The sequence below is a fragment of the Crinia signifera genome, chromosome 6 (genome assembly GCF_055691185.1).
Source record: "Crinia signifera chromosome 6, ASM5569118v1, whole genome shotgun sequence".
Lineage (NCBI taxonomy): Eukaryota > Metazoa > Chordata > Amphibia > Anura > Myobatrachidae > Crinia > Crinia signifera.
Window position 1 is genome coordinate 214,863,371 of NC_139222.1, and position 24,119 is coordinate 214,887,489.

General features: G+C 46.1%; 1 protein-coding gene across 1 annotated transcript; it reads left to right on the top strand.

Moving 5' to 3' along the window:
- Positions 1-11,810: 11,810 nt before the first annotated feature.
- On the top strand, positions 11,811-15,892 carry ACTG1 (actin gamma 1). The gene is made up of 6 exons (XM_083148797.1): positions 11,811-11,964; positions 13,358-13,497; positions 13,584-13,823; positions 14,101-14,539; positions 14,644-14,825; positions 14,911-15,892. Exons 2-6 carry the CDS (start codon positions 13,372-13,374, stop codon positions 15,052-15,054), a joined length of 1,131 nt encoding a protein of 376 aa, XP_083004923.1. The 5' UTR covers positions 11,811-11,964; positions 13,358-13,371; the 3' UTR covers positions 15,055-15,892.
- Positions 15,893-24,119: the final 8,227 nt, after the last annotated feature.

Below are 24,119 nucleotides of genomic sequence, written 5' to 3' on the forward strand. Positions count from 1 at the left end.
ATAGGCTCGACAGTCAATAGGTCGACTACTATTGGTCGTTGGACAAATGGTTAACATGCATTATGTCGACGTGGTAAAAAGGTCAGCACAAGAAATGTCAACATGAAATATACAGACATGGGTTTCGCCTGTTTTTTTGTGTGTTTATGTCAACATAAGTCAACATGGACACCATATAAGTCCCCTGCCTGGCTACGCTTGGCACACTATTATATTCTCCCTCTATGTCCACGTGGATAGTTAAGAACGAAAAACCACATTTCATGTCGACCTATCGCTGGAGTTTTCCTTTGACCATGTGGACTTAAAGTGTGTCGATCTTTTTCATGTGTTGATCTTTTTTACTGTGTACCTATCGCCCACATCCCGATTGCACATCACATACAACGTACAGCAAAATGTGTTGTGTCTAGATACAGTATAGTCATAATGACTAGTTGTGCCACACATCATACTTTTAAAGTTGCCTCTGCGGTAGAAGCCCGAAGGGGAGACCCAATGCTGCACGTTGGAGGGCGATGACCAGGCTGACTAAAAAAAGCCCCAATCCGCACAAACTCTGTAATTAGTGAGTCTGTGGGGAGGGGGCGGGGCTAAAATGTAGTGAAATACCTCAATTTGTATCATTTTAGTCCCGCCCCCTCTCCACAGACCTCCGAATTCTGGAATTTGTGTCAGCGGCTCCAGGGGTGTGGGGGCTTTAGGAAGCATGCAGGCGACTTGCCCACCTTTCCAGAGGGCGGGGAGGGGGACCCCATTTTTGGGACCCTCCCGGCCATTCCGGGAGGGTAGGCAAGTGTGCCACACATACAGTAAGAAATACAGTAAACAGTGTAATGTGCTTTTAGCAAAGGTGGCTGATTTATTGGTGTAGAAATAGTACAGGGAAAATATATAGCTCTAAGCAAAATAGCAAGTCTGTACAGACACCCTCCTAGCCCTGAGACTGTACATAATGTAACCCTACTGTTGTGTTTGTGCAGAAATACACTTTATTGCATTGTTATAGCCAGCAGTAATCCCCACACCACACAGAATTACTGTACGCAGGGGTTGAGTTGGCCAAATATATGAACAGTATTAATTATATTCAGGGAATCCGCAATATTATGTACATAGTGTAACACTCCTCTTTACTGATTAATAATACTGTGATCCAGGGACAGATTAAGGACCAAGGGGCTGGGACTGAAATGGTCACAGAGATATAAGGAGAAGGTGAACAGCTGTAAGTTTTGTGTGACATTGTTTCTTACCTACTCTCCCAAGAGGTTTAGGAGACTTCCAATATTTTAGGTCGTCCCTCGTAGATAAATGGGGACTAGCATAAAGGGGTGTGACCTCATGGGAAGCCTCTGTTCACCTCACCACGACGGGGTATATGGTCGTATTATCGACCACACTTAGATCGACAGTCATTAGTTCGACACGCATTTAGGTCAACATGGTTGAAGGCCGACAGGTGTCTTGGTCGCTATGTTGGTTTAGCTCGACATAGCGTTAGGTGGACAGGTTGCGAGGTCGACATGGGTTTTTTCACTGTTTTTTGAGCCAACATGTGCCGACAGGCGGTATTTCATGCCCTACCATCCACTAGGGCGTGGTGGGAGAATAAAATAGTGTGCCGAGTGCAGCGAGGCACCGTGCCCGAAGCATTGCGAGGGGCTGCGGTTGACTTCCAACTGTGTCCATGTCGACTGTGTCGACATTCAGGTAAAAAAACAGTGAAAAACAACCATGTCGCCCTTGTGACCTGTTGACCTAGCCCATGTTGACCTAAACCCATGTCAACCTTGTCCCATGTCGACCTAGACACCTGTTGACCTAGATGCATGTCAACCTAACGGTGTTGACCTAATGACTGTCGACCAAAGTGTGGTCAATAAAATGATCCACACCCAGTCTGGGGCCTTGCTGGAGGGAGTTATGGACACTTGGGAGGGATGCCCCCGATTACAACACACCTGGGCAATCCCAGCATTGCCAGAGATGATGATGATGATTTTAAATCATCAATGGTCAATGGCCATCCCTAATCTGCACCCCAATAGTGATGCCTCTGCAGGAGGTTATCCTTGGTTGCATACAATGTTTTTTTTTTTGTAAAAAAAAGCAGGTACCCTTGTATACCTGTGAGGTAATCGTTGCTGATCTGTTCTTATTTAGAACAGATTTCTGTTTCTCAGCTACCCACACTCACCAACAGACCATGTGGTGAGGATTTACTTTTGTATGGACTGACAAATCAATATTTTGCACTGGGTCAGTAATTCCTCTTTCAGACCACACTTTTTACTGGGTAAAATTCCGTTTTTTTACTGTTTCAAAACTGTAATATGTGCGGTGTTAAAGGTCCGTTTTGAATTTACCGGTTCAAGAAAACCGGTAATTTAAAACGGTTAAAAAGCAGTCCTACCCGTTTCCGTGTCCCTGTGTAATGTGATGGGACAAAACGGCATTGAAATGGTAACACCCCTATCAGACCGCACTTAAACAGGTAATATACCATTTAAGATATGCGGTGTGAAGGGGGTTAAGGCTGTCTGACCCATTTTTTAAAACATTTTAAATTACCGGGTCAATGCCGTTTATGCGGTGTGAAAGCAGCAGTAGTTTTCCAAAGGTTTAAATTGAGAAGCAGAAAAGGAAGCAGTAGGCCTCTGTCAGGTGTATACTCACGTGTCTGATATGTGGCCTCTCCTAATAATTCCTAAAACAAACCCTAGTTAAAGTAATTAAACCTTGCCACCCTGGGAGTCATTCCTGTATAATCTGTAGCCTCCCTTATAAAAGCATGGATGAGAAAGTGATTTCTACTGAAGCTAATGTGTTCCTTTGCAACAAATACTTCCACAGACTAAAGGCCACATTCAGAGTTGCATGCAAGTCCATCTATAGTCAGAATTTACAATTCTTAGCAACTGCAAATGTTCCGGAGCCTATATACAAAACTTCTGTCTGATTCAGCAGAATATGTGTAATGCAGCCCATACATGGTCCGTTTAACGGATCCGTTTGGGACTTAATTAGCACACATCGGATCGCATCCCTAGTGCATGCAGTGTGCATGCACTGCGATCCGATCCGATGTGTACCTAGTACAAAAAGTATGTGCAGCACATACTTTTTGTGCCGTACTATGTGATGCGCGGGAGCGCGCATCGCATAGTACAGAACGGAGCCATACACAACGGACCGTGTATGGGCTCCTGATGCCACATCTAATTTTACAGCTAAGATTTTACATGGTCTAAAGCGGCCAATAGCCTTGATGGCATGAATTGTCCACATTATAATCTGCCAGTGTATGTATATTTAACATACAGTATCCAAAACTCAACAAACCATAAAGCCAGACTACGGAGCCGTTTCAGACCTGCTCGCACAGGTCCGAATTCTGCCCCGTCCCCGATGGCGGGGATCTGTGCATGTGAATAGGTGCTAATGTGCATGTGCACACTCCCGCAGCGAGCACCTTAGGCAAACTTCTAGTTTGCTGGCCACTTTAACAGGCAGGGGGAGTTCCGGGGTGGACACCTTGCGTATCATGGACGTGCCCACAAAAACGGTGGGCGCACCCATAGAACCGCTGGCAGGCCCCATCGAACGCAGGCATTCTCTGCCTGATCAGGGCAGGCAGGTGGCATCACATGATGTCAGCGCCCACCCCCATCTCGAACAACAACAAGCAGCTGAGATGTAAGCCCTGGGCTACTGTTCTGCTGAGAACAGAGGAAAAGTAATTTGATGGTGAGCGTACAGAGGGGATTTGGGTGGCGGGAGGGCATATGTTTACTGGGGCAGTGTTAGCCTGCTTGCCAGGCTCTGAATATACGCAGCGCTAGTGTGCAAGTGTGAATCAGACCCTGCGTCCAATTCTCAGTACCTATGGGACAGTGCGCTCCCTAGAAGTGGAATTCCTAACCAAATATAGGACGGATGAATTTAACCAAATAAAGAAAAGCCATGGGAGATCCTCTGCCAGGGCTCGTCTCAAATGCTGCCATCCACAGTGGAAATTTGTATCCCGTCATCCCCCGCCCCTCCCGACACACACACACACACACTAATAGAGAGCATGTCAGGAATTCCTCTACTGAAAACAAACTCAACAATGTTTTCATGTTAGCAGCAGATATAAATTGTAAGAATGTTCCCCATGCCCGAATATCAGTGAATGGGTGTTGGATAGATTTGTAATATTTAACATGTAATATTCTACATGCACTATACAGACATCATTGCATGGGGAAGGGGAGAATGGACTAGACTAGTTCTAGACTTTTTACTTAAGGGGAGGATTAACAATAGATTGGATTTGTTTGGACATTTGTTTGTGTATACCTTTTGCAGGTGTAAATGCACACTGATGATGACAATAGGCATACCAGGTGCAAATATTACATGCAGATCTTGAGAGAACAACTGTGCATGATAGTTGCCTACCATCCTGCATTCTGTAGTAGACTCCATGAAACACAAGCAATCTCCCTGTCTCCATGAAGATTCTAGCAATCTCCCTGACGTCAACTAACCCCTATTATGCAATGGATCCATTTTCTAAAAAAAATAAAACAGTAAAAACATTCACATTGAATGATCAGTGCAAGGGCGTCTTAAGAAAGGAGGAGGCCCGTGTGCAGCCTCCTCGACTGAGCCCCACCTCTCTGCTACACCATGAGCAGTAGGGTCTGAGCACTCTAGTGCTTTACTGTAGACTAGTCTATGATTGGGAATGGTAACGGTGTGCCCAACACAGTGGAAGTAGAGCAAGACAATTGGGGGTTTGAGTGCTACAAGATAAAACCTGGCACCCCAAAAACCTTGTGTCAACTTTTCATGTTGACCAATGAACTAATTCAGACCTGATCGCATGGCTGCTAACTTTTTGGTGCCCAGTGATCAGTTATATGACGCCCCCTGCACCACTGCTGTAAGTCTTCAAATTGCTTAACATGGCTTGCGAAAATATTACAGGCCTGCAAATCCATTCGCAACTCACTTACCATTAAATGTTTTTCCAGTGTGTGCAGTCTGTGCGTAGCCCAGGACATATACTTGGTGGTTGTGATAGAAACAGGCTTTTTGGGGTCAGAGCTGACCTCACATGACTTCCCCACAAACGCCTGGGCACACCTGTGTTTTTCCTGACACTTTCTGTCAATCACCTTGGATTTTTTCCAGGTAGTTTTTGTTTTTGTCTTCAATCCTGCAAATTCCCAGTATTGATGTTTTTGTAGTAATATCTTCTTTATATAGCTTGAGACGAGTAATTAATACTTTAGCCAAGTTTAAGAGAAGGTACTTGTATAGTTTCACGGCGGCAGCTTACGCTATGTTTGAAGCTACGTTATTAGCGTAGCCCAACGGCTGCCTTACTTGTGTAGTTTCACGGCGGCAGCCTAAGCTACCGTCTTTCCCCGATAATAAGACACTGTCTTATTTTTTTTTTTCCTCCAAAAAAGACCATAGGTCTTATTTTCGGGGGAGGGCTTATTTTAATACACACTGCCTTTATGAAATGCCCCACAATTTAATGTGCCCCCCTGCGCCTTTAAGAAATTCCCCACATGCTCCTTTAAAACATTACACACTGCCTTTTAGAAATGCCCCACCATTTGTGCCGGTATTTTCATGCCCCCACCTGTTTGTTTGAAGTTTAAATTTTCGTTGATGGCGCTGTGTGGTGAGCAGCAGCCAGCCAGTCAGTCAGCCGAGTGATGTGCGCGGCGCGATGTGCGCGGCGTGACGTCACGCCGCGCCTACCGCAATGCATCCCTGGGAACGGGAGCTGCGGTGCTGCTGGTAAGTGAGCGGAGGGCAGCGGGGGTCAGCGGGGGTCAGCGGGGGGCAGCGGGGGCCGAGCGGAGGCTACACATTAGGTGTACACACATTTACATGGGGAAAATGGTAGGTCTTATTTTCGGGGGAGGGCTTATTTTGGACCAGCGTCCAAAATCTGGGGTAGGGCTTATTATCGGGGTAGGGCTAATTATCGGGGAAAGACGGTATGTTGTCTAAAGAAAAATGGATGAGCGAGTACACCCTCTGGCGCAGCAGCCAAAATAATCTCAACACCTGAGGGAGAGACATCACTCCCCCAAAGACAATACACAAAATACAAAGTTCAGACGGACACAAGACTGGCGCTAAAAAAATGTAAATGTTACTTCCCTTTAAATGTATGACTTTCAACACTTGTCCTTGATTGGATTAAGTGAATCCTTACTTCACTATTGTTGTTCATATATTTCTTTTTCATGTATACATCACCGTGAAAAACCTCATCTGTTAGGATTCACTTAATCCAATCAAGGACAAGTGTTGAGTCATACATTTGAAGGGAAGTAACAATTAAAAAATTTTAGAGCCAGTGTTGTCTCCATCTGAACTTTATATTTTGTGTAAGCTATGTTGTCTGCGTAGCCCAACGGCTGCCTAGCATAGTAAGCGTAGTGTCTCCGTGGCAGCCCTGTGTAGTTAGCGTCTCAGACGCTTGAGCATCTCAGTAAGTATTGCGTCAGGGTACGGAACCCTGCCGACAGGGTTAGGGGTTCGGTAGCGTGTGCGTCTCCTGCACAAAGGGTGGGTGTAGCTGCAAGTGCATCTCATGCACAATAATGGAGGCATTTGCCAGTGGTCTATGTTATATACTGGCAAATGCCTCCATTTCAAACCCCCACTATCCATGGCAGCCCAAAGCGTGGTGAGCGCAGCGAGCTCCGCGCGGGGACACGTTACGCATCCTCCCGACCTGTTCATACCCCCACTATCCACGTCTGCGTGGAGTTGATATTATAAAGTGTGGCGAGTGCAGCAAGCCACTGAGCCTGAAGCGTGGCGAGTGGACGCAGATTACTTCACATGTATTCCGCATCCCCTCACAGGGCTCGCTGCGCTCACCACGCTTCTGGATCGGTGGCTCGCTGCGCTCGCCAAACTTTATACAATCAGCTCAATGCCGACGTGGATAGTGGGGGTATGAACAGGTCAGGAGGACGTGTAACGCTTCGGGCTGGCGTGGATAGTGGGGGTGTTTCAGGAACACATTCACACCTGTCATGTCAGGCAGGTTAAAATGGTCAATGGTTCCCACACAATGTTATAAGCGCTGACTGACTATGCAAACTACGTAAGCTCCGGGCTGGGCACGAACAGGCAGGAACAGGATGTTGATACTAACAGGGGTGCCTGACTGACTACTTGTGTAGTTTCATGGCGGCAGCTTAAGCTACACTGTTACCGTAGCACAATGGCTGCGGCCACAGGAACACTACGCTGATTCTGACAGGGACGCTGACCGCTGGAAGAAACGCTGACAGGGACGCTACGCTAACTACATAACTGCCTCCTTGAAACTACACAAGTACCTAAGAGAAAAATGTATTTTATTTTGTTCTTTGTACACCTTACTAGCGCAATGTTTATAGATACAGGTTACTATACTGTATTTCTTTTTAACTTTCTGTTAGTTGCGATTCCAATAAAACCTGTTGGAATTTAAAAAAAAAGTAGCAGGATTTTATTGCAGGATTGCCTCGCGCATCAGTACGCCATTGCAGTCTATCAATAATCGCCCGGCCTGCTAATTCGCAGCTGTGCTGTCTGTCTGACATGTCAACATTTTTTCCATGTCAGTCTTGTGCATGTCAACCTTTTGGGGTGGAACTAGACACTGCCAATCTAGACGCTGACAATGCAATAAAGATAACTCATTACAACTGTACATCAGTCAGGAGCCAAATATTTACCATCACAGGACATAGAAGGCCTAATGAGTCTCGGCATATTTGCTGGTACCTGACAGAGTGAGACAGTCATAGGAATGTCATGTCACGCAAAGCCCAGAATGAGGCAATTTCATGTGCATGCAAGATGTGTATTACCTACATAAATGACTGAAATAATAGAGATATATCTGGGCCTCCTAATACTGCTGGGCCATGGATAATGCTGATTCTGCCTTTTCCACTCATAGTAATATCCAGTGGCGGCTCGTTCCTTTTTGGGGGAAGGGGGCTGCTGTGGGGGTACCACAATGCAGACACCCACCCCTGCCACCGCTTCTCCTGGTCCCCACAGCGTTCCCAGCGCCTGTGCTATGATGACAGGCGCTGGGACTGGAGCATGTGCAGTACAGAGGTTTGTATGCTACAGCAACAGCCCATAGAAAGGGAATCATAGTCCCGACGCCTGTATAATACAGATGACAGGCACCAATGTAGGTACTGCGCATGTGCAATCTTGGATTTTGCTCAGCAGCCTGCAGAAAGGGGTCCTGGAGGCAGGGAACACCTCCCAATGGGACTGCCTTGGTGACTGGCAGGTCGGACTTCCAATAGGAAGTCACTGCCAGTCACAGTGAAGCCAGTGCAGTCTCACAGACTACATCTGGCTTCAATACAGTTCACTACAGTGGCGGATTTTACCTGGGTGGTAAAAAAAACGCCACTGGTAATATCCTAAATTGTTAGTGGTGTATTTCATTAACCACAACATTAATCAGGATGTGACAGCACATTTCTGAAAACTAAGCACAGCATTTGTGGAGCAAAAACATCGCAAATCATAGTGCAAACTTTTGCTTCCAACTGATGGAGCCATGACATCTCCTACGCACCATTTGTCCCCACTATGGTTTCTAATGGGATAATTCAGACCCGATTGTACGGCTTTGTTTTCACACCACAGGCAATTATACAATGACTGCCCATGCGTAAAGTGCACATGCGCAATCCATTCCTGCGATGGGATCCTGCAATGGTTAGCCATAGCAGACTGCCCGCAGGCCTGAATCGGGCCCTATATCTCTCCCTCTGTGGCAATCAGTCCCATCTGCAATAAAATAAAACAATGTATTTTACTATCGCATGTAGGTAGGGTTACCACCTAGTCCCTTTAATTCCGGACACATGTTAATTACACAGGTTCTGTGGCAGTTTAAAATCAGGTGAAGTGGAGTCTTGAAGTCAGCCAGCCACAGAACCTGTGTAATTAATATGTGTCCGGAATTAAAGGGACTAGGTGGTAACCCTACATGTAGGTAACATACAGGGGATGTCCATGTCTGCCTTTTGGTGGTGACCCAATTCTGGGATTTTATGCCGTTACGAAGTCCTTCCCTAGTGTACATCTGTGTGTCCAAATGTACAAGAACTGCGACACCATGTCTTCCAATGCATCATCATGAGTGAGTAGCGTGTGCTGAGCTGGGGAGAGAGGCCGAGCTGCTGCTGCTGCAGCAGCCTGTCATCTCTCTCCCCACTGCAGGCTCCCTGAGATGGGGAAGGTGGGATCAGAAGCCGCGACCCTCCAGCAGACCAGGGCAAAAAGTACCCCCCCTCTTGACGGCCCTGGTTAAATGCACACGTAAAACATGACTTTTCTGAGAAAAGGAATCAGGTGCAGATATGCATATGCACACATAATAGCAGGGTAGTATGGGTCATTGGGTCAAGGTCGACATGGATGGAGTGGACACTAGCCTTAGGTCGACACTGGATAGGTCAACATGGTTTTTTAATTAAAAAATGTTGACATGGACACCGTATCGGTGCACTGTGCCCCCTTGCATGACTCGCCATGCTTCACGCACAGTATTCTATTTCAACCCTCCATGTCCTAGTGCAGGGATGGGGAACCTTTGGCGCTCCAGCTGTTGTTGAACTACACATCCCAGCACGCACTGCTACTGGTTTTGCTATGTGCCATGCATAAACTGTTGCAGGGCATGCTGGGATGTGTAGTTCAACAACAACTGGAGGGCAGAAGGTTACAACAACTGGAGGGCCGAAGGTTCCCCATCCCTGCCTAGTGGATAGTAGGGCATGTAATACCGCCTGTCAGCACAAAACAAAAAAGTTAAAAACCCATGTCGACCTTTTGACTGTAGATCTAATGCTTGTGTCGACATTCCCTCCATGTTGACCTTAGGTACGTTGATCTATTTCAGTTGGCAACCTAATGCATGTCGACTTTTGGTGTGTCGACCTAATGGCCTTATAACTAATACCAGAGGTGCTGTAGGTCATGCTCTTTCTTAAACATTTAAAATAAAAGTCATTTCTACAGCACGCTGGCTTGTTGTGTTATGGTGTGACAGAAAACCATGTAATACAGAAGTTGTGCATACACACATCAGGACATGAAGGTGATGTGTGTCAGATAACCCCATTACAGCAAGTGCTTAGAAGTCTCATGGCCTTTGGGAATTTAAAGATGATTTAATAGGCACAGCTCTAAATATAGGGGACCTAGCATACACTTAGCAGTAGGAAAGAAAGTACAAAATCATGGCTTAATTATTACAGTGAGCACCTAACGTCCAAGACACCTGGGGCCTTATTTTGGTTCATTCTTTCTGACAAAATCCTTCTTAGATGGACAAAACCATGTGCACTGCAGGGGGGGCAGATGTAACATGTGCAGAGAGAATTAGATTTGGGTGAGTAATTTTGTTTCTGTGCAGGGAAAATACTGACTGCTTTATTTTTACACTGCAATATAGATCTCACTTTGAAGTAAAACCCCACCCAAATCTAATTCTCTCTGCACAAGTAACACCTGCCCCACCTGCAGTGCATATGGTTTTGCCCATCTAAGAAGGATTTTGTCAGAAAGAATGAACCAAAATAAGGCCCCAGGTGTGGTTGGATTCTATTTGTCTAATGCTGTGTACACACGGGGGTGATATATTGCTCAGCCATATATTGCTGAGCAATATATGGCTGAGCAATACATTGCTCAGTTTCTACTTTACATCAGCGACCAGAGATGGTCGCTGATGAAAAAGAAACTGCCGGGGGGAGCCCGGCAGTGGTAATCAGCTGGTCGCAGGAGCATGTTCCTGCGACCAGCGATCACCACAGGGGCAAAAACGGGAACGCGCACCCGGCGATATATCGCCGGTGCACACTCCCATTGCGGGCAATATGGTCGCTCGGCGACCATATTTCCCGCGATTTTGGACAAAATCACCCCTGTGTGTACGCACCTTAAAAGGCCATAAGGTAAAAAGCTACCTAAATGATAGAAGCAAACCTGCAAACCATTAGGAAGCTAGTATATATATACAATATATGAAGCAAACCACTGTCACATTGCTTAACATTGTCACATTACTTATGGGCTGGGTAAAATGTATACATGTTGTCACAAAGTAAATCCTGCTGTGGTATCACCTGCAGTATGTATCACTGCCTGCTGTGCAGGAAACAGGAAGAATCAAGAATTGGTGGCATCACCAACAATTGTAGAATGCTCAGCTTCCTCCCAGCTATAGTAAATAGCTGCAGATACTACAGTTTATATACTGTGTATATGTGTGTATATATATGTATATATATATATATATATATATATATATATATATATATATATATATATATATTTGTCTCATGTGAGCCCTCCCTCAGCTTCAGGATCAGTGCACCTGGGGAGAAATCATTGAAACAGAGCACCCTCAAAACACAGTCCTTAAATGTCTGTTATTATGAAAGTTGTTAACATTGGATTGCAAGCTCTTGGTCACTATGAACTGTGCAGACAGGGCCTGTGCGTACAGGAACACCGTCCCTTGCACACATATCACTGTGACACCTGGTTCGGTGACTGCACCTATTGCACATTCACATAAAAAATAAAAAGCCCAATAAATAATAATGTTATGACGCTGTCAGGGCCTCACACACCTTCACTGCTCATAACATCATGCAGCTTCAGGGGTTCCGGGGGGCGGTGCGTCCGCCCACCGCCCCGCCCCGCCGGCCAATCCAGAGCCCTGTTTCTGAAAGATGCCCATATTTGGCGATGTTCTGTCCGCGCGCTGGCGGGCGGGGCCGAGAACCGCTGACGTTATATAGAATAACGGCCGTCAGTGTGGTCTCATTCAGCCGGCGGCAGCGGACTTGACAGCACTTTCTACTCCATCCATCGCATCGTGCTTTCCGCTCAGGAAACCTCCAGGTAAGCAGGCGGGCAGTGATGGGGATGGCACTCGCTGGTGCCGGTACTATTATACAGTTATGGTTGTGTTACCCGGAGCGGCCGTTCTCTACTCTGCGATGTTTGGGAGCAGGGGGGCCGTAGCCCGTGCATGTCCACAACATGGTGTGTTATTATGAGACTGGCTGGTTGTGCTGCGGGAGAAATGCTGTGGTTGTGGTGCCGGGCAGCGGGTACCGTGCTACGCTAGTTTTATTGGCTGGCTAGCTGTCTGTCAGCGGAGCCAGTACTAGGGCGGGGTTGCCGGTATTGTCCGGTGGCTGCGAGGCCTCCGCTGTGGAGTGGTAGTCGGGCGCTGTCACCCGTCGGGGCTGACAGGAGAGGGTGGGTGTAGTTTGGGAGCTGCTGTCAGCCACGGTACACCGCAGTAACGCGGGCTGGGGCCCCACCCTGTGCCTCTTAGCCAGGCTGTGCGATGACTTTGTACTGTGCGCCCCTCCCTCACATGAGAGCGGCTACCCTGGCTGTGCCCGTCGTTGTCCCTGACTGATAGGTGGCACTACCGTCCCAGGCCAGGGCTGCATGTGGCTGAGCTCCGCCCTCCAACTGTATGAGCGTGGGGTGTGTGTAGTAGTACCGGGAGTGTGGTTGTGTAGTACCGGGAGTGTGGTTGTACCGGGAGTGTGGTTGTGGAGAGAACCAATCAGCTTGGAACTGTGCCCTCTTTAACGCAGCATTACCGGTGTTGTCTGTAAGCCTTGTTACATATGCGTCTTTGGGCAGCTCCCGGCAGAGCGGTGACTACTGTGTGTGCTGCCGCTGTCGTCGGGTCACGCCTCTCCCGGCTTAGCTTGGCTTCGGTCCGGCCCCCTCTTGTCTGATACCGTAGCTCCTGCTGTTTCTAGGTTACTCCCCTTATCTGTGCAATGACATTGCTCCACCGTTGTGGCTAGGCCACGCCCCTTGTGCTGGCTTCCAGTCCGTGGGTGCGGTCAGTACGGCGCTCTCCCTATATGGGCATGGAGCTGGTGATTGGTCGGTAGTGGGAGGGAAATTCAAAAGGCCGGCTTGTGGGCGGGGCTACAGCTGTCCTCTTTCCGGTCTTCTGTCTGCAGAACTAGGTGGGGTCGGAGATCGCTGCCAAGTGTACAGTCCCTGTGTAATAGGGCGCGGCTCTGCAGCCTCGGGGGATCAGCTTATTAGTCATGGCAAAGTATAAAGGCTAAACTGCTGTGTAGTGCACTGATCATAGACTGTTTCCTGCAGGTTTTCTTAGGATTTAATCTGGTTTAGCTCAATCTTAATAACTTTAAACTACTTTACCCTACTTATTGCAAACTACTGTTAATGCATTATATCAATTAGCTTAACTTTATGTAATAACAAGGTATTAATGGCTGTATTTTCCCAACAGTAAAATAAACTAAAATGGCAGATGAAGAGATTGCAGCGCTCGTCATTGACAATGGCTCTGGTATGTGCAAAGCTGGCTTTGCTGGAGATGATGCTCCCCGTGCTGTCTTCCCCTCAATTGTTGGCCGCCCAAGACATCAGGTTTGTCCTCCTAAATAGTTACTATAGCTTTAATGATGTCAACTTGTGTCACACATTATCTAATGTCAACTTGTCTTTCTTATCAGGGTGTTATGGTAGGAATGGGCCAGAAAGACAGTTATGTAGGTGATGAGGCCCAGAGCAAGAGAGGTATCCTGACCCTGAAATACCCCATTGAACACGGCATTGTTACCAACTGGGATGATATGGAAAAGATCTGGCATCACACTTTCTACAACGAGCTGCGTGTGGCCCCTGAGGAGCACCCAGTCCTACTCACTGAAGCACCCCTGAATCCCAAAGCAAACAGAGAAAAGATGACACAGGTTTGTTTTCCCAGCAATGTCCACCTCTGATTGGGACACTCCTCTCTGTAGATTCACTCCTCATTTCTCAGACTCCACATTTCTTTCAATATTTTCAGGACTCTGTACCTCTCCTGGCATTTCCTTCCTGAAGCCTCAGGTTTCTGTCATTGTTTTATTTCTGCTTGTTTGGTTTTTCTCTACACTTTTCCTGCATGTTGGCATGTTAGCATGGTTTGGGGTGCGCCTGTTTAGTTCATTTTGTTAAACTACATGTCTTTGTTCCTCCCTCCTACAGATCATGTTTGAGACCTTCAATACCCCAGCCATGTATGTCGCCATCCAGGCTGTGCTGTCTCTATATGCCTCTGGTCGTACCACTGGTATTGTGATGGACTCTGGTGATGGTGTAACCCACACAGTGCCCATCTATGAAGGTTATGCTCTGCCTCATGCTATCCTGCGTCTGGACTTGGCTGGCCGTGACCTGACAGACTACCTCATGAAGATCCTGACAGAAAGGGGCTACAGTTTCACCACAACAGCTGAGAGGGAAATTGTGAGAGACATCAAGGAAAAGCTATGCTATGTCGCTTTGGACTTCGAGCAGGAAATGGCAACAGCTGCTTCCTCTTCATCTCTGGAAAAGAGCTATGAATTGCCTGACGGTCAGGTCATCACTATTGGAAACGAGAGGTTCAGGTGTCCAGAGGCCCTCTTCCAGCCTTCTTTCTTGGGTATGTAACTAATCCATTCAGCTAATGTTAAATAACTGAGTTATTTTGGTAACTGAAGCTGGTAAAATACACTGTCTGTACTTGAACAACCCTTTTTATTGTAGGTATGGAATCCTGTGGCATTCATGAAACCACATTCAACTCCATCATGAAGTGTGATGTAGATATCCGTAAAGATCTGTATGCCAACACTGTCCTGTCTGGAGGTACCACAATGTATCCAGGAATTGCTGACAGAATGCAGAAGGAGATCACTGCCCTTGCCCCTAGCACAATGAAAATCAAGGTAAGCTGTGCTCTCAGAGTCCCTGCATCAATGTGTTTGGTAATGGCAAAGACTGGTGTGCTAATACACTCTTCTCCCCCTTCAGATTATTGCACCACCTGAGCGCAAGTACTCTGTCTGGATTGGTGGCTCAATCTTGGCCTCCCTCTCCACCTTCCAACAGATGTGGATCAGCAAGCAGGAATATGATGAGTCTGGCCCATCCATTGTTCACCGCAAATGCTTCTAAATGGACTGCTAGCAGATGCGTTGCATTTGCTGCGTGAGTTCTTCAAAGTATTAATTTGCCTCGGCAGATGTGTACGCCTCATGCTAGCCTCGTGAAACTGGAATAGAGCCAACTTCCAAATGAACTTGCCCTTGGAATGTGAGACATTCTTAAGTCACATCTTGTTGGGGTTTATTTTTATTATTTTTTTGTAATGCAAGACTTGGATCTGTCTCGAAACCATTCCCATGGTTAGTGCTAGCATATCATACCCTGTACACATCTCTTATACAAACCCCGGTTGGCATTCAGTCTGGGTGTCCATTAAGCTAAGTCTTGCGTAGAAAGAAGCACTTCTGTGAAAGGCTGACTATCTGCGACCGTATTGTGAATGATGCTTCCCCCTTGGGAGTCAACTGTAGCTGTCATAGGGAGAAGTTGAGGTTAGAGATGTGTACAGGGTATCTGAGGTTTAGGCTTCCAGATACCTATTTAGCGCTTAATATTCCAGAATTTCATGATTGAGGCTGGTAGGAGTTCATGAAGGAAATTTCATTTGTCTTGCCACACTCTTCTAGTATGGCTGGAAAACATGGCATCCAGGCCTAAGAACCAGGGTTTTTTTCTTATCCCAGTTTGTATTCCCAACACTCAAAATGGGTCTGAAGTTACAAACCTATTGCAGTTACACCTGTAAATCTCTTCATCCAAGTTAATTTATGTAACTTTTTTGTATGTTGCCTTAATGTTTTCACATGACGGTAGAAAACCAAAATTTGTAAGTCATCCTGAGGTTTAAATTGTAACTCCCAAAAACACTTCATTGTGTAACAACAAATAAAGCGCTGCAGTAAAAAGAGTTTGTGTAACTGTCCTATTCCTGGAAGCATGTATACTTGCACACACAATCTGGTACGGGGCTGTAACTTGCACACTTGTGACAGGGATCATTTGATGGTAGCACATTGAGCAGGTGACATGTAAAGCCCCATACACACTAAGATTCTAATCTGACTGGTTGTTACAACAATATGGTAATGTCAGAGAACAGTTCTAATCACCCATTTACACAAGCTGGAAAATAACAAACCGCTTTTCATAGCAAACTGTCAGATTGGAAAGCATGTTATAGTGTATAGATCACACTTTATATGTGCCTTTTGTATGTCACATAGGTACTATACTTGGTGGTAGCTGCATGGATGTGGCAACAGTTTGCAAAGTGTACTACACCTGCTGATGCCACTGTCCTGGGTACTACTGGGCTCACTTTAAGATGCATGATTACCTCCAGTGGCAGCAGGGTGCTGGCATCAGTAAGTGTATACACCCTTATGCTGCATTCTTCATGGTCCTCAAACTATCTGCTACCTATTTGTACACAAAGATGGGGCATTGGCGGTCAATAGTTATACAGTGGGGCATATATGGAGAAATATCACTGGGGCATATATGGAGAAATATCACTATCACCTAATGTGTACTGGGCTTTAGTCTGTAGGAAGCAGTACATTCTCAAAACATTCTGTAGCTAGAACATCTGCATTTTGGCTTTGATCTATGGAAAGGTCCTATTCAATACAAACCTATTGGTACAACAAAGGTGTAGTTCCTGTTATAAACGTGGGCAATGTAGCATCAAAGGTACGTAGCGGTGACAACACAATCCATTAGATTCTTCACCACATTCATGCAATGAATCTATGTCAAACTAGGGTGAAATGTGTTTTGACAACTAGTTTCCTATAGTGTTAACTAATGGGTACTACCTAAAGTGGTTAGATCTAGTGTAAATACGTAACACTCAAAGGGGCAGATGTATTAGGCCTGGAGATAAATAAAGCATCGGCTAATGAACTGTTTAAAAACAGATGGGAGTTGATTGGCTGGTGCTTTATCTCCAGTTTATCTTTCACCTGGCTTAATACATCTGCCCTATTGGTTTTGGTAGTTTCAAAAGTAGCAAAAGGGCTTTAATGTAAAATTACTATAAGTCCAGTATTTGCTGTTGGAGTCTCCCCTTCTAGAACTTTGTAAAATGTTCACTCATAGGCAGACTGTCCATATAATCCAGTAAATTGAGAAATGACTGGACCATAGTAGATGTCTCAGATATCAAATGTATCTAGCTAGATATTTAAATTGGGATTAAAAGCATTGATTTTAGGGCAATGTTGGATCTCTCCAGTCCTTTGAGAGCTACCAACAGTTCATGTTTTCTACATCGCTTAGCTCAGGGCTGGGCAATTGTGGCCCTCCAGATGTTGAGGATCTACACATCCCAGGATGCTTTGCTATGTGGACATGCTGAAACTGATGCAAGGCATGCTGGGATGTGTAGTTCCTAAACATCTGGAGGGCTGTAATTGCCCTGTCCTAGCTGGTGCACTCATTACTGACTGACATTAGTGATCCACAGGTGGAGCTACTTCCTTCACTTATGATTCTGTGAGGAGACCTTGACTACTTTAACTGTTAGTAGCTCTCGAGCATGGGAGTTGGTTATCCCTGGATTAGGGATAACTCTTAAAACACTATTTAGATTACTATGGGTGACTATTGCTGTTGTACTTCCAGAACCTCATCTGTGGTGGTTGGCTTGAAACAATGTTTCTACCTGTCAATCTGCAAGCTTTCCCTACTGATTCAGCATATGTCTCCCTGGGAATCTTTTTATAGACTGCCTACATGTTATGGGTCCTCTGGATGCCAGCTGTCCCTGGTTGCCCCCTGTAGAGTAGAACAGTGGCATTGGCATTAAAACTACTCCTACAAATACAATTGTTACCATAGCAAAATACATGTTTGTACATGATCTGCACATATTACAATGCCAGCTAGAGTAAGGGGTGGGGTATGTCTTAATGTCAATCATTTCCTTGGGTTGTTTTTATTCCCCCCCCCCCCCCCTGCATGTTTTGCAGGTCTCACAGAATCACAAGTGAGCTAATTAGCTCCACCTGTGGATCTTTTAAAATGTGTCTGCGATTAATGAGTGCAGCAGCTAGGTTGTCTGGAATATGTTGTGAACTGTTGGTAGCTCTCGATGGCTAGGGCTGGCTACCACTGACTTAAAGTATACACTACAGGGTGTCAATATTCTGTTCAGGCAATTCCAGAAACCCTTCTAACTCACCTGGGCTTTTAATAACTCGGCATCCCTGGTGACATAGCTCTTCTAAGCATCTCACTCATATATTGGGTAATACCCTGTTGAGATCTGCAGAAATGTTATGGCAGTCTGGATAGTTGATTTTACTGTATTTGGTCAGCATTCAGTGGCCCTAATACACACTCTTAGTATGCTTATGCCAAATATAAGGCCCATTGTTTATTTGCTATGGAGCTACAATTTGTTTTCCCCTCCAGTTAGTAAAGTGAGTTGCAAATCCAGGATGGGGTCGGACAAATATGCCAATTTCCCTTTAAGAGAATAAGCTCTTCCTGCTGTGTTTGTACATACTGCTTCAGGTGACCAGTCTGGGCCTAGGGGCAGGCACGCCACCATTCAGTTTTTCCTATATTCTAGAACTGTTCCAATTTGATTTATTTCCTTAACCACAAAACTGGGTTATTACCAAGGACATGTAATGGACATTATCCATAAACAGAAACTTTGTTAGATCTTTATTTGGGGACTGGGTATACATTTCAAAAGAAACAAGCAATTGCTGTTGAGCCCTTTAATGGAATTTAGAGAAGGTGGCCATAAATACAGCTGGTAGATGACAGCATACACTCACCGTATTCACTAACCTGCCCAATAACATCCAGTCTTTTCCAATATTGACAAAAGTTATAGGCAGGTCCACTTGATCTCACACTTGTCTGCAGTTCCTACATTTTAAAGAGTAAATACAGCAATTGCTCTCACTAAGGATGTGACGACAATATTATTGTTACTTTAGGACATAAAACAACCATACCACAATCCAACCCCCTTTCTGCTGCCCTGAACACTGACTGCCAACTCCCAAGTTCGGTGGGTCACCCAAGAGGAGGTGGAGATGTTCAAGAGGATCAAACCCAGGAAAGCACCAGTACCTGATTGGGAGTTGGTTGCTGCCCTGAGAGCATGTACAGGCTTGCCCCCATATTCACCAAGATCTTCAACTAATCACTGGTGCTCCTACCTCAAAAGCTCCACAATTGTCCCAGTCCCAAAGAAATCCCCTATTGCAAACCTGACTACTGGCTGATAGCACGGACGTCTGTGGTCATGAAAGTGTTCAAGCATCTGGTACTGAACCACCTGAAAGCTGTGTCTGGCACCCAGCTAAAGCCACACAGTTTGCCTATAGAGCTAATTGTTGTTGAGGTTGCAGTCAACCTGGGGCTGCACTACATTCTACAGCACCTGTATACACTGTAACTATGCGAGGGTTCTTTTTGTCGATTAAACTTGGCTTTTGATATGTTCATTAGGTCGACCCTTTTAAAGTCTTCGGTCAACACCTACAATAGGTTGACATGACAAGGTAGACACGATCATTAGGTTGACAATGCCAAGGCTGACAGTCAAAAGGTCGACATGAGCTTTTCACATTTCTTGCGCCAACAGGCGGTATTTCATACCCTACCATCCACTAGGGTGTGGAAGAATAAAATATTGTGCCACACAGCAAGGCACCGTTCCCAAAGCATTGTGAGTCCAGCAAACCATGCGCAGGGATGCAGGACACTTTGATGGTGTCCATGTCGACTATGTAGGCATTTGGGACTAAAAACTTCAGAATCCTCATGTTGACCTTTTTGACTGTTGACCTTGTTGACTGTTGACCTAATGCTTGTGTCACCCTTCCAACCATGTTGACCTATTTCAGGTGTCGACCTAAGGTCTGTCAACCCAATGCACGTTAAACTAAATTGGGTCAGCCCAATTAACCAATCCCTTCAATACAATCATCCCCACCATCCTCTACCCCAAATTACTCTGCCGGGCGGAATGAGGCGGCTGTGTGGCCTGCGCATGGAACTGTACCGTGCAGATCACACCACTGATAAGAAACATAGGTGCAGATGTATTAAGCCTTAACAAGAGATAAATGCAAGGGTGATAAGGAGAGATAAACGTCCAGCCAATCACCTGCTAACTGCCATGTTACAGGCTGTGTTTGAAAAAAGTCAGTAAGGAGCTGATTGGCTGGACATTTATCTCTCCTTATCACACTTGAATTCATCTCTTGTTAAATCTTAATACATCTGCCCCATATTATGCCTCTGGAACCAGAGGGCTTACTGTTAGCTGCATCTGTAAACAAGAGTGGATGCTGCAGTCACAGGAGACCAGTGCATGGTATTTCCACTGGTGCAAATTATGTTGTGCAAGAGGTTTTTTTTTTTTAGCACATACTGGGAGTAGCACCTGCGGGTGTGCGGACGGACGATGGAGCTGGGCGGGACGAGGCAGCTGTGTGGCCTGCACAGTGTGACCTCTGACATCGTCACTGCGCAGAGCCGCACTGCCGGGGATGGGAGAAGCCGGGCAAGGTTTGAGCATGCACAGTCTAATCCCAAAATCCCGGGATTGGAAACTCCTATCCCTGGATTGAAATCCCAGTGTTTTAGGGGCCAAATCCCGCCGATCCTGAGATTGACCACCCTATTCTAAGGGCTGTGTCCTCTCTCCCTTGCTCTTCTCTCTGTACGCCAATGACTGTACCTCAGAGGCGCAAACAGTAAAGACCACGCCGGGTCCAGGAGCAGTGTGAACAGGTTACCTGGGTCTATGTGACTTGGATCACATTCACTGTACTGCAAAGGCACTGCTGGGAGATGCTGTCATCTCCCAGCGCCGCCACGGTCTCCCCTGTTAACCACTTCCATCTCCATTAGTTGCCAGAGTAGGATACTTTAGTTAAAGGCTGTCATGGCAGGGGTTACCAGGTAGGCAGTGTTGGGGTTACCTGCTTCCCCAGTGTTGGAAGTTGCTCCACTCCACCCCAGAACCGAGCTGTGAAGTAATCAATCAGTCATTCGCCACTTTACATGTCCGTTGTAACAATGATGTCTGAATCTCACATCACAAAAAATAGTGCCAACCTGCAGAATGAATCCCAAATCAGAAGGAAGTAGGCATAGACTGACCACCTGAGAAAGTCAGAAGAAAACTCATGGTGGATGGTAAGCTTTTGGCAAAACAATGTTTCATCATTTCTGTTCCATCCCTAGCTCTGACTAGTAAATAATAATAGTTAACTAGTTACACTCCGGGCTCTGAGGCCGCGCGCCAATGATGACGTTTCCCGAAGCCTGAAAAGTGCCTCTGTAGAGATGTCTGGGGACGGAGGGTGCAACGGTTTGTGCTGAGGAACCGTGCTCACCTCCTCTCCTTCCTCCTAGGTATTCGTGTCCGGGTGCCAGAGTTTTCCAGGACCGTGGTTTGGCATGGCCTGAAGGTGAGAGGGTGTGGCCCCAGGTAAGTGGTCAGGTTACACCTGCACTGCAGCAGCCACCGCACCGCCCACAACACCCCTCTCACACTGACGAAATGGCTTAGTAGAGCCATATTTTGAACACCATTTGAGTCTTACACAGTATGATCCATTAGACTGTTCATGGATAAGAGCCACACGAACTGATGGTAGGTATGTACTTGGTAGATGGTAGAATATTCCAATGACTGGTCCAAATAACAAACGTTATTGCCCCTGTCACCTAATAGACTTGCAGAAAGGATTCTGGTTTCAGTGGATTCAGTATGAAATCCCGGCGTTCAAAATCCCGACGCCGAAATCCCGACAAGGGGGGGCCGTGGATCGCGCGGGCTCGCCACGCAGCGGGCCTGCTGTGCTCGCCACGTAGCGGGCCCGGTACCTCGCTACGCTCGGCACGCTAATTTATTCTCCCTCCAGGGGTGTCGTGGACACCTACGGAGGGAGAAAGTGTCGGGATTCTGAACGCCGGGATCCCTACCGCCGGGATTTTAACTGCTTCCCGTTTCAGTGTAGAGTCAGAGCTGGCAGTGCTGAGGCATGGATTCATGCAGACTCAACTAGTCTTCACAAGGAACAACTGCAAAATATGCGGTCACTGGGTAGACAAGGTCTAGGTCAGGCTTGTCCAAACTGTGGCCCTCCAGCTGTTGTGAAGCTACACATCCCAGCATGCCTTGCCATAGTTTTAGCATCCCCTAGTAGCAAAACTGTGGCAAGGCATGATGGGACTTGTAGTTTCACAACAGCTGGAGGACCATAGGTTGGACATGCCTGGTCTAGGTTGACAGTCACTAGGTCGACACCTTGAAATGGTCAACATGCCAAAGGTGAATATTGACAAAAGGTCAAACACAAGCTTATGGTTGATATGAAAAAGGTCAACATGAGTTTTTCATGTTTTTTTTTTTTTTTTTTTCAAAAAAGGTGATTTTTCATACTTTACTATCCAAGTGGGCATAGAGTGGGAATATACTAGTACTGAGTGCAGTTAGGTACCTCACCTGAAGCACTTACCATGTCTATATGTAAAAATGGTCATCCATTGCATAGTTAAGCACTATTGATGGCCTGTTGCAGAATTGCCATCGATGGCAAATATCGATGGCGATAATGGCCATCCCTAACCATAAGCTTGTGTTGGCCTTTTGCCAATGTCTACCATTAGTGGTCGATTTAGTGGCTGTTGACCTAGATATTGTCTACCATTTATACCACAACCTAACCGCAGGGTGGTCTGGTCTTCAGTGCTGGGATCCTGAAGTCACAGTTTACCCTTAATGTGACAAGAAATACAATCTACTACACCTTATTAAAGTGCTCAAACCAATTTAATTTCCAGGCTAAACAGAGTGAATATCAACAAAAGTCAACCAGATTTTAACCAACATGCAAAAACAACATTGGAACAATCTCTAATGGTAATTGTGCTGATTGGATACAATCCCAGAAGGTGAAGGGCCTAATTCAGATTGGATAGCAAAGCACATTGTTTATCTAATGGGGAAAAAACCATGATGCAATGCAGGTGGGGCAAACGTAACATGTGTAAACCACATAGTAAAAATGTGTAACATGTGTAAACCACAGAGTAAAAATGCAGCCAGTATTTACCCTGCACTAAAACAAAATAACTCACCCAAATCTGAAGGTGCATACACACTGAGCGATTTTCCCTCGGGGTGGACGGGTTTCCATAGCAGGAGGTTATGGAAAGAAAACCGTCCACCCTGTTACTCATTTGCTGGTAATACCAGTAGATGAGCGGCCAGCGATGATGCGGGAGTGCGCACCAGCGCTCATTGCCAGGACGTACACACTGGCAGCTTTTGAGCTGAAAGCAGCTCAAAAAGAAAAACAGCTGCTTTTAGCTCAAAATCACCCAGTGTGTATGGGCCCCAACTCTACACTACATGTTAGGCACCCCTAATGACACCCGTGCCACCGCAGCCACCGTCCAGGTCCAACTGCAAACCACAAGCTTCCCGACCACCCGCATGTTTAAGGACTGTCACCCTAGTGTCTGTCAGAGGATAACAGCGTGGCCAGCGCTACCTGGAAGCGTGGATTCTGACAGCACTGGTGCGCTGTTTGAAAGGAACCCCCTAGGCAAGGAGCATATACCCCTTTCTCCTGACAACAATCGTATACAGTACCTCAACCCTCGCAAAATATATATCACTCCCCCTGGCAACAAGCATGTAATAACCCCCCCCCCCTTCCCCCAGCAATTAACATGTAGCACTACATAGCAACAAGCATGTAATTTCCCCTAGCAATGAGCATGTAATGTCCCCCTGGAAATTAACATGTAAATCCCCTCTAAGCAGCGAGCATGTAATCCCCCATTGCAACAAGAATGAAACCCCTGGCAAGTAGTATGCAACCCCTGGCAATGAGCAATGTAATATTTAATAGGCATTAAAGTGTGTTGTATAATGTTTAATGGACATTACGGTGTGTGGCATTATGTTTAATGGACATTATGGTGTTGGTTTTATGTGTAATGGGCATTATGGTGTGTGGCATTATGTGTAATGGGCATTATGGTGTATGGCATTATGTATAATGGGAATTACAGTGTGTGGCATTATGTGTAATAGGCATTACAGTGTACATTTTTTGCAGCACGCCTTAGGCGTGCACTGTTCC